This window comes from Halyomorpha halys, unplaced genomic scaffold, assembly GCF_000696795.3.
Source record: "Halyomorpha halys isolate HHAL.00 unplaced genomic scaffold, Hhal_1.1 Scaffold171.1, whole genome shotgun sequence".
NCBI classification, from domain to species: domain Eukaryota; kingdom Metazoa; phylum Arthropoda; class Insecta; order Hemiptera; family Pentatomidae; genus Halyomorpha; species Halyomorpha halys.
The window spans coordinates 527,073-539,300 of NW_027115842.1; the positions used below are offsets into that span (position 1 = coordinate 527,073).

At 31.2% G+C, this 12,228-nt stretch overlaps 1 protein-coding gene across 2 annotated transcripts; it reads left to right on the top strand.

The window, feature by feature from the left end:
* The first annotated feature begins 316 nt into the window (after positions 1–316).
* On the top strand, positions 317–8,692 carry Bet1 (blocked early in transport 1). 2 transcript variants are annotated; one of them, XM_014417909.3, is made up of 2 exons: positions 317–466; positions 6,476–8,692. In XM_014417909.3, exons 1-2 carry the CDS (start codon positions 457–459, stop codon positions 6,817–6,819), a joined length of 354 nt encoding a protein of 117 aa, XP_014273395.1. In that variant the 5' UTR covers positions 317–456; the 3' UTR covers positions 6,820–8,692. The 2 variants fall into 2 exon arrangements, with proteins under 2 accessions (XP_014273395.1, XP_014273396.1); XM_014417910.2 differs by lacking the exon at positions 317–466 and adding an exon at positions 473–727.
* Positions 8,693–12,228: the final 3,536 nt, after the last annotated feature.

A 12,228-nucleotide genomic window follows, 5' to 3' on the forward strand; every position in this document is an offset into this window, starting at 1 on the left:
TCTTATAATGCCACACTGGCAAACCAAGATATATTATTTTGCCTGCATATATACATTTATCTCTTCTTTGTATATATTTAATTTGTTGTTTTTAATTTTTTCTTTCTAGGAGGTCAGAAAAAAAAAAAAAAAAAAAAATTGCTCAAGATGAGACAGGATATTACGAAAGTTAGATAGATTTAACTATTCATATATATTATTCCTTATTGGTACTGATTTATTCATATATCGTCAATTTCATAACTCATTCCCATTTACAAGATTTGTACTTATTGTTTTTGGAGTTATAAATCGATAAGTAATCGAACCTCTAAGGCTTACTGTTTCTCTGACGTGTAGTAGAAGTAAAATGAAATTCCAAGTTAATTCATCAAAATTAAATCAACAGTTGTAATTGTTGATTTTTCTCTGATGACAGCTCTTTTGAAATTTTAATTCGTAAGCTTGCTCTTTGGAATGAGCCGGGGTTAGTAAACATCTTATGTATTTGTTTTATATGTGCTTAGATAGATCTTTTATTTTGCTTCTCATTATTTTATGATTCAGTTCTCAAGTTTTTTACTTATGCAGTATAAATTTTCCAAGTATTATTAAATTTGTTAAAAGTGTTAACTGTTAGTAAAGTGTTTAGAGACTACATGTTTTGACATTCATTGAAGTATTAAGAAGGTTATTGTTGGTAAATAATTTAGACATTGACATTTTGAAACTGGAGTAAAAGGATTTGGTAAGTTAGTTGCTGTATTATAATTTCTTTAATAACTTATTATGGATTACTAGTGTTAGGACATGGTACCACTTTTTTGTTTTTAGGATTTATTGGGGGTGAATTGCTCTAGTACTTTTCTTATTTAGAAAAGATAAGAAAAATCTTTGAAACTATATTATTATAATAATTATATTAGATGACAGTAAAGGATTTAAGTAAAGTAGTTTATTAATGTCCATGATTTCACATGGTGACTTTTCCATTGTGATTGAATTGATAACTTCAGCATATTACACATTTTCCTTAATTATTTTTGATAAAGTTTTTATTGTTACATTCAATTCATAATTCTGACTAATTATATTTGGTGGATGAATTAGATAATAGGTTGTGTATACTGTGGTAACAGTATACAAGTGCTCCTCCATTTTGGGCAGCGGCATTGCAGTTTATTACATGATGTTTGCTGTATCATTAAGTCAATCATTTCTGAGACTGGTTGTAGGAGAACCTGTGAATTTCTCCTTTCGATGACATGTCTTCTGTAGACTAAAAGGCTTCAGTATCCTATTCTTATTACGTCTTTAATTGAAGAAGTTAGTACAAAAGGGATCAACAATCCCAAAAGGACTTCTCGTCTGTTGAGTTCAGTCCTAAATTGTATAAATGGAAATCACCCAATGGTGTTATATTATTATGGACAACAATGGTTGACCATTTCCTCATTGTTTATAAGAGAGTACACTTTGTATACCATGTCAAGAGAATTATGAATTAGTACCAGTAATGTATTTGTAGTAATAATAGTTAGAATAAATAATAATTGTTCAAGTATCTTTGAATGATATTATTGCTGCCGTCTTATTGTCCCTTTAATGGAACTGATCAAAGGGACATGACAAATTTTTGTCATTTTTCAAATCAAACAAAGTAGACTATATTCCATCATCGTGGTCTAATAAAAAGCTCTATTTATCTTGAAATTTTAAATTTTACATCTGACAAAGTTTTGATGTGTTTTTGTGATTAGTGTTTTCTCTCAACCTTTTTAAAGGTAATTTAGTATTATACACTTATAATTTATGTTCAAAAGTCCCGAGAAGGTCGCATGTTTGATTGTTATTTTCAAAGTTAACTTTTATTGTTTGCAATGTAAACAATACCTATTCAGATTTAAATCAGTTATATGTTTCATTGTTTTAGATTATTTGCACTTATAGCTTATACTGTCTGTACTATTTCGTTTTTCTCTTTGAAAACCTTTTTTTAAAATTAGATTAGATATAGCTTTAAAATTTTTAGCATTCGTAGTTTTATCTGACTTTTTTAACTCGAAGGTTTACTTTGTTCAAAAACACTAAATTCCAAATAATCTCGATAGTTTCAAAATGAAAATACTAAATTCTGAAGTTTTCTCGAGGCCTTCCTGATCTGTAGATTAGATATTTAGTATTATATTGAAGATTTGAGAATAGTCTTATTAGAATATACTTAAATATTAGTTAGGCCTTTGTTTTGTTACAGTTTTTCTTGTTTGTTTTTAATTATTATAATATTAAAATAATTAATTTTTGTATTCTACATAAATATTATGTTATTCATTAATTTGAATGAATTTATCCTTTCAAAATGATAATAATAATAAATTAAATGAAATAATGTAAAGCAAGTAAATTGATATATCTACTGTAAATAAGTTATTAAATTATTTTAAGAAAAATGAATTTGGTCTACCAAGAGTTAATTTGATTTCATATCATTTGTAAATATTCACTTAGAAACCAAGGTCAATGTAATCAAACTGAAATTGCTTCCTTGAATAATTGGAAATTTTTAACTTTTTCATTTACCACAATTACAGACCACATTCATTATTAAACGTATGCACTTTAAGAAAGCTGAAAATAATTCGATTTCAAATCGAATTGAGTTAGTGTGGTTTTTGATGTTTCATTACTTCATAATAAGAATTTTATTGAATTTTTTAACTTTTTCTTTTAACAAGATTATAGGAGTAACAAAGACCTGAAGGGTTATGAGATGGTTATAGGATTTGTAATGGCTTCTATCATGTTTTTGTTTTGTTAATTTCATGACCATAATTATGTAACTGACATAAATTACTTATTCTGTCTGGGGAAATTATTCAATTTATTTCCTTCTTTATGCCTCTTTCATGACTTGGCATGTTAGTGGGTCATTCTCTACACGTGCTACATTTTCTACCATTAAAAAAAATTTTGTTTCTTACCTTTTTAGTGATCTATTTTTATAAAAAGGCTGTCATAGAAATCACTAATTTTTCTGGTACACAATTATAAAAAAAATTGTGATTCCAGAGTTGTGAAGAAATAATGGAAAATCCACAATATCTTAATATCCTAAGTATTAATATCTCAAAAATCACCAAACTGTATGATAAAAAATCATAACTTTTTAGAAAGTCTTCATAACTAGAACAGTAAAATTGAAATTTATTTATTAGTTGATTAGTTCTCGAGTTAGACTAGCCTAGGGATGTGACGGCCATGCGGGATGGGGTGCAGGTCCTAGTGCGCTAGGTTCAGAACGTTGTGGGTTCGATTCTTGCCTGGGGCAGTTAAATATTAATTTTTCGGCGGTCCCAAAGAATGTATCTTGACACTCCCACCTTGGTTAGTATGCGGCGGCAACCTAGGTAGCCGTCAGGGGTTGGCAAAAAGGACCCACAGGCCCTCTTGCCGGACTTCCTCCCCCACTAAATACCAGTACCAGTACACTAGGCTATACCTTAGCAATGGTTTCTCTTACTTAATTATTATAATTCAAATATAAAGTACATTTGTTTCTTTTCAAATAAAGAAAAATTGTAACGAAAATAATACTAATACTAAGCAGATGCAATTTACAACTTAATTATTAAACATGACGTTAACAGTACTATTTACAATAAATTTAAGTACTAAAGTTAAATTCATTTGAATGATCAGGGTTTTTTGTTCTTTTCTTGTTCCTGTGCATACCTCAAACTACCTACTTTATTCCTGTAAAACAAAAAAAAAGATGAATATGATTAATTATACTTTGATGTTACCTAAAATATAATTATAAAGAGTGAGAATAAGATTATTATCCAAGATGTTCTAAGCTACGAAAACGTTTGCACTTTAAGAAAGCCGAAAATAATGCAATTTGAAATCAAATTGAGCTAGTGTCTTTTTGATGGTATCATTACTTCATAATAAAAATTGTATTTATATTTTATTGCCCTTCACAATATGGGTATTTGAGAAACAACATTCCTACATATGAGCATCAGTTTGAGTCTGCATAAGAAAATAAGTAAAGTAGGCTTTCCTCACGACCTATAAACTCCAGGTTTGTGAGGATTTTCAAAAAATAAAGGGCTCATAGTTTGCTGTGTGATAGCTTAAGGAATTCTGGCTTTGAAATAACGATTATTGACTAAATAACTCCTACTGACACATAAGTTTGTTGTATAATTAAGTTTTACCCAACTCCTTAAGGTTAAATGAAACCAACCAGGGTTGTGAGGAAAAAGATGGAGACTCTCATAAATCTCGACAATTGGTTGCTAACCAGGCGAAAACAAATGAGCTAGCAAAATCTAGGAAGTTACAGACGAATTCGTTGGAAAAGTCTCAGTGTTTAAAACCAACTAATTTTTCCATCATGCACGTTTTCCAGAATTGACCACGTTTTTAAACGTTCCAGGGTTGTGATGTTGAAATATGAGACAGTCATGTTTATGATGTAAAATCTAAATGGCGAAGATGAATTCATTCTCCTTAAAGTACTTAGGCTTCTTGTCAGAAATCTTGCCTCAATTTTTCTGTATCTCTTTCCCTGTCGTTGATAGGAGCATTCAACTATGTAAAAGTTATAACAGGGTTATAACCCTGAGACACTCCAGGGTTACAAGGGAATCGAGCTTTGAGAATTTTTCATTACCTCTTACTGCAATAAAACAACTATTCCAAATGAGTAAGTTTGTAGCACAGTCCTTCCGCTAAATAATGTCATTTTTTCATATCCATTTATTAATAGTAAAGACCTAGAATCAGTCAGGGACATTGTAGAAAGAATTACCCAAATATAGTATGTTGAAGGCACAGTTATTTAAAAGTGATTGAATTTCTTCATAATTTCTTTTACTAGTGTAATAAACTATATCCATGAGGCTACAAAATCAGTCAAAACAATTAAAATTACTATAATAAGAGAAAAATAATCTGCACAGTTAGTCGTGTATTGACAGAAAACTTCACAGCTAAAGAACTTTTCATTAAAAGGTAGCTGTGTGTATGAGGAAGGTTTGAAAGAAAGATAAGAGTTTCAGGAATAATATTGAAAAAAAAATGTAAAAAGTAAATTTCTGTGAGAGAAAACGTCATATAGTAACAAAGCTTTTTAATTTTGTAACATTTCAGTAGAAATAAATAACTATAGAACCTGTTGAATAATCTAGGACATTCTTATTTCTTTATTTTGCATTGTAGTGATGGTCAAAGAAAGTACAAAATAGTAGACAAAACTATTTGTTTATTATGATGAATTGATAGTAGACCGTGAATTATATTTATATTAGCAGATGATTGGGTGTGCGGTGAGTGAAGATCACAAATAAGTAAAAACTTATAAGTGGCATTGTTTCGGCCTGAATTTCAGACCTTCATCAGGGTCAAGAATAAAAACAAGATAACAAACATAATGATTAAATGGAATTACGGAAAAATAAGAAAATAACATATAATGTAGATATATAAGTAATTTAAAAATCTATTACCATGCATTTTCTTCAATACTGCTTATGTACCCGTCGGATTTAAGTAATCCGATATTTTCGGTTCTTTTTTGAATTTGTATAAAGTCATGGTCTGGGGTCTCATTTTCTGATGCCCCCCTTGCTCCGGACACCGGAAGACTTCTTAGACGCTATGACTGCAATGCCGCCCCAGCCTATGCACAATGCAAGCTAGGATCTAGCCTGCCCCTACCATCACGCCGGATTCTAGGACACACTGGCCAGCCCTTGATCAAGACAGACGTATTTTCTGACACCAGGCGAAGATTCATGGTTTTCACCATTTCACCCAATGCACACCTGGACGAGGGTAGCGGCCATAGGACACAGAAGTAACCGCAGCAGCGAGACTTCCAACCCTGTCACCAGATAAGCCATATTCTTTTAGTTACGAGACCACCTTCTGAAATTGATTGTATTTAACATAATAATAATTTGCATTAAACTAACACACTAAAACGAGATGCCCCTCCAGGGAATCATACTTTTAGTGTTATTAATGAGCAGAAAGTTCCATAAATTTCAATCCCCCTTTTTCCATAACAGTATTTTCAACATACATTCGGGATACTTGAAGTAAGACACGAACAGGACAGGTCCCGATGTAAACAGTATCTGTATCTGTTATCTTATGTTTCTTGTTATTTTATACTATCATTTAATCATTACGGTTGTTATCTGGTGTCTTTTTGTGTTATCTAGTGTGTGTTTGTCCTTAGCCCCGATGATGGCCTAAAATTCTGGACAAAACGTTGGCATTTATTATTAAGTTTGTACTTATTTATGATCTTCACCGACCCCTAATCATCTTCTCATATTTATTTATTAGTTTTATTCTACTATTTTTAACCGCCACCTGGACCATCTTGCTACATTTATCTGATATAGTCAAACTAATAATCTTCCAATGCTTCTTTATTTTTGCATTTTTCAAACTGAAAAATATGTATATTCTGTTACAGAAACAATGAGGAGAGCTCATGGCAATTATTACCAACCGGTTCCAACCTTCGATGGGCCTAGTGGTTCCCTCGAAGAGGAAAATGACCAGATGACTAACAAACTCAAAGATAAAATAACTGCTTTGAAGCACTTGTCAATCGACATTGGCGCGGAAGTCAAGTATCAAGATAAGATGCTACATGGAATGTCAGAAGACTTCGATCGTACTGGAGGCTTTTTAGGAAATACCATGAATAGAGTTTTACGTCTGACCAAAGGAAGTCATAATTATTATATTTTGTACCTTTTTATATTTTCCATTGTTGTATTTTTTGTACTGTACATAGTATTAAAGTTTAGATAAAATTGTTCTGTTTTTATAAATTATACACATGGTCAAGTCAGTATATTATATAAATTATTTAGCTATGTGAGGGAGGGGTTTATTAATTGATTTTATTTTATTGATTAATCAATCTCTTAATCGAGAAAAATGAAACTGTGGCCGTGTTTATAAAATTCTTGATAAATTACCACCTTAGCTTAAAAGCCATGTTGCTTCTATGGAACACGAGAGAGATATTTGGTTTGAAATTAAATTTGAAATATTTTTTTAAAATTTATATCTAAATACAAATTTTTTTTAAAAGATTGTAAATATATTTTTTTTGCCTGTATAATTTTACCTAGAACTTTGAACTGTAAATAAAACACCAAAAATAAAATTACAAATTTAAATTGACAAGAGTTTGAAATTATTTCCATATCAAATCATATTTGAGAACCTAACTACTCATACATGTATTTTTGTTAACTTCTATAGTTAAATTTTCTGTTATGTCGGTTTTAATTTATAATTGTTAATATATTATTTATTGTCAGAGAAATATTTTGGAAGAATTTATTAAAGAAATTTATGTCTCTTGAACTTATGATATACAACCCATTTCCTTTAAAAGTCATTGATCATTTAAAATGAATACATGTGTAGTATGACTATATATCTTTGATGCGCTGTCATAAGGGCTTAAGGCGAAAATGAGAGCAAAAACAAAGTTCAAAACATATTATAAAATCTAATTATTGATATTTATGTAATTGTTATTTTTATATAACAGTAGGGGTAATAATGATGTGTTAAATGTAAAATGCCTCATCCTTATGGAACTCCATCCCTTCCAACATCCGTCGCTCCAGTACCCTCCCTACCTTTAAATCCCGCCTGTTCAATCATTTCCTATCCATTCAGACCCCATAAAATTGTAAATTAATATAATTGTAAATATTGTAATATGCTCTTTTTGAGTAAATAGTATATTTTGATGTATAAAGGGTTTTTGATATGTTTTATTTTTTGTATCATTTTAATATTGTTCATTTGTTTTTTTTTTATCCAAAAAACAAGCTAACTAATTTTCATTGTCCATAATAAATTTGTGATTCAAAACAAAACCAAGATGGCGGTACGTATTCTTCAGTCAACAAGTCCGTTGAATCAAGGCCATGTTGAGCAGATTCAAATATCATAAAAACTATTTTAACTCTTCCCATCATAATTGAAAAAACAGAAGTCAAGAAATAGTGCTAAAGAATAATATTGAGAAAGTAAATCATTTGCAAAAATCCCTAACTGTTGTGCGACAATCGATGTTTATATGGAACATCGAGGCAGGTTTTTTGGTTTTTAGATTCATTCGTTGTTTGGGCGCGCAGGAGAAATGATGTTTGCAAGATGAGGAGGTCCTCATCAATTTCTGTCCAGCAAGGGTGGACAGTTTGAAAAAGGAAGAGAACCAAGAAGAAAAATACTTTGAGTTTGGATTGCCTGGTGAGAGGACGTCCGTCGGCTGAAACCGGGAAAGTTTGGAAGCCATTATTGTGAGAGAGACATAGCTTTTTGGAAGGAACGGGAAGCCAGGTACGATAGGACCTAACATTAGAAAAAAGAAGATACCAAGAATCATCAAAAGAAGATTGTGAACTGGGTTAGTTTTGTTATACTAAAAATATATACATGTGTAAAATAGATATTAATTTAATTAAGTGTAATTATTGTGTCTGTTTCTGATTGCCTAGCAACTCGCCCTGAGATTAATTATACAGAGAACTTTCTGTTCTAATCTCTCTATTGTACTTTCTAGAGCCCAGGTCTGACGGCCATATATCAGAGAGTTATCATGATATTGCACATCCTTAGTTTCAGATTTTTACATCTATTTCTGGGAATTTATTTTCAACTTGAAAAAAAAAAGTCCCTTTTTGTTCCTTTGAAATTGCTTTCATATTTTTTATTTATCTGGTTTTTATTACAACTAACAATGAGAGATAAATGTAACCTAGTCTTTTAGCAATTCGCAACATTAGTGGAATCACCATAAATAACTTCAACTTGATAAGCATCATTTTTGAGATATGGTGAACCAGTAAGTGTTTCAAGACACGCACAGACAGATTTTATTATTGTAGATTTAATATTCTTATGTACTCTGACGAGGGCAAATTACATTAATCAACATTTTTCTCTCAATAATGAGAAATCAACATATGGCAAATACCATGGAAACTTCTACTTCTATGAACTATTATATAGAGCATTTTACTAGCTTCAATTGGATTACTAATATACATCTGAATGTATAGTTCAATTTATTAATTGTTCTTGAGATATTAAACTTTTATCAACATATTGCCTGTCCAAATTATTTAAAAATTAATAATCTGCTCGGAAGGAATCAAGAAAAACTGATGATCAAACCTATTAATTCGAATATTTCTGGAGAATATTGTAATACAATATCGTGGGATATTATCCATATGACTTTTCATTTTTGAGCTAGATGGTTGAATGGTTCACAAAATGACCATGTTGTGAGACTAGGTTTTTTGGACTCAGGGAACCTCAAAACATGAATTTCTGTAAAAATTTATCAGGATCGCAATATTTTCTATTACTATGTAATCTATATATAAGTCCGTGATATTAAAAATTAATATACTGCTATGTATTTGTCCCAGGATACTGTTTTTCAATTTCAGGCGCTTTTTAAATGTTGCTCGATTTAACTATCTTAATGACTCCTCTTCTCGTTATAAGCTAATATTTCAAAAGTGATATAGGACCATTGCTCTCCGGGGGTTTAGTGGGGCGGGTCCGGTGGGGAAGGATAGCCTTTTTTTTAGTGTTATGATCTCTTGTGAGATTGTGACATGTCGTACATCGACCAACCTACTCGCTATAATTGTCTCTTTGAAAATTCAGATAAGTAAGGCTACCATGGAGGGCGGTAGTGGAGGGTTTCATGCCGTTTTTCAATTTCAGGCGCTTTTTAAATATTGCTCGATTTAACTATCTTAAAGTCTCCTCTTCCCGTTTTAAGCTAATATTTCAAAAGTGATATAGGGCCGTCGCTTTCCGGGGGTTTAGCGGGGAGGGGAAGTATAGCCTTTTTTTAGTGTTATAATCTCCTCTTGTCCGCTGAAAGCAATTATCCAAAAATAAGTCAATTAATTAATTAACTTTGAGTCCTGCAAAACTATTATTGTAATTGGATTTTTTTCCAAAGGCCTTTTGTGTGTTTACCAGTTACCAATTAAATACCTTTGTATTTATAAGATATTGTTACCATTAATTATATAATATAACAAGGAATGGTATTGGGTAATATAATAGTATATAAACTACATCAAGGAACAAAGTGTTTATTTACATTGATTTTATTAAAATAAATTATAAAATGATCCAGATGGATGGTTGCCATAAAATATGAATTACATTAGCACTTGTTACCTAATGTTTATCTCAATGACTGCTGAGGGATGGCGTCCAGGTCTCATAGCCCTTCTTAGGACTTCGTCTGGTAAAAATGCATCTTGCCCTTTCTTCAGTCTCCTGTGTGTGTTCTTTTTCTGCTCCCACTTGTTCCTAAAAGGGGTGTCACTTTCCATTCCTATTTCTGATTGGTGATAACTTAACACCCCTCAAGGTCCTGAGAGGAGGTGGGAAACAGAAATGATCGCTTTCGGTCTTTACCTGCCTTAAAACCTTTTACAGGGCTCTGTTTCATAATGAAAGTTATTAGTATTAGTTCATAGTACAAGTGTATAAACTAGTGTGGTTATAATACTAATACTTACTTTTTCCATGATATGGATGACTATTAGTAATATTAGAGGAATTAAAAAATACTAAAGTACAAGTTACTATTGCACAAGTCTGTGTAATTGAATTAAGATAAATCTACAATACTAATAGTATTAGTTTGTACTTTATTATGAAACAGGGCCTAAGTGTGAAAAACTCTGGTACAGGACTAATGTGGATACAAATACAGGAGTGAAGTGTTCCTTGATAAGTATCCCACCATGGCCAGGTATCGGAACATAATGCAAAAACTTTAATAATATCAGTAATTGTTAATATTCTCATCGCTTAAGCCTGAAAAAAATCTTTACATCTTTATTATATTAATTTTTACTTCTTTCTTCCTTTTTTTCAAATGAACGTTTCCAGCTTCTCTGCCTATTATCCAGTTCTTATTATTAATTTGTGGACATTTTTTATTTAAGATCAAAAATCATTTTGATATATTCCCAACATAACATAAGTCCTATTTTTTTTTTCTTTCATTTTTTGCTATTTTAAAATAATATTACCTTTTCAAATACACTTCCCTCATAATATGTCTACTCACTTCTCCATATTTCAGTGCACTGTGCCCTGCCTACTTATTACTTTTATTATTTTAAAAAAAAAAATACATGCGTAATTCTTGAAACATCCCAAAACAACTCAAATTAAGAAAAATAATCTTGGTGTATACCAGAAAAATGTGTGGGTTTCGGCGTTTTGCGCCGAAACGCGCCTGACGTGACAACTTTATGCTAAATATTGGAATAATAATATTAATAAAATAGACACAATATTTGAATCAAGATATTCATTTTCCTTTACAAATGATATTTATATTTAACAATTAATTTCCATTATTCTGTTCATATCGGACGATACTTCCGCCTTGCTTCGGCTTGCTCTGGTGTCTCCGACAATTTTAAACGGTTTCTAAAGTCACTTTGTCGATCACTGTTAGATTTAGGATCATTTTCTCGTTTACTACCCATGTTCACTAGTTCAATACCAGTTGTATACTGATTCAATCTTGATATATAGTAGCTATTATAGATTTTTAATTAATACCAAAATTTTATTATGCGCATATTCCTTATTTCAGACATAATTTAATGATCAGAATACATCATTACCCCCACCACCGCACTCTCCGTTACGCTACACTTTTGCCTACATGACTTCCAGTATCTATAACCTCAATTACCCCCACTACTATACTACTAAGCCACGCCCATTCTATTTCCGTTACGCTACACTTTTGCCTACATGACTCCCTGCAATCTAATTTATAAGACGTTGTCACGTCAAAAAGATGGTTGAGGTGACATTTCTCTTCAATAAAAGTTTGTTTTTTTTAAATAATATATAAATGGTATTGTAGGAAGATAGTCCGGGTCAATAAAGGTACAAAATAGTAAGAAAACTATTTATTGTTAACCGTTTGACCCCACTTGGCAGGGCTATCAGAATGAAACAAACATGACAACTAATAAATCAATATTTTGGATTTGAAACAGCAGCATGATGCATTTGTTATCATCAATCTGACAGCCCTGCAAACTGGGGTCAAATGTTGGTTAACAATAAATAGTTATTTTATACTACCAGGGCATATCCAGATGGATGGTTGCCATAAAATATGAATTA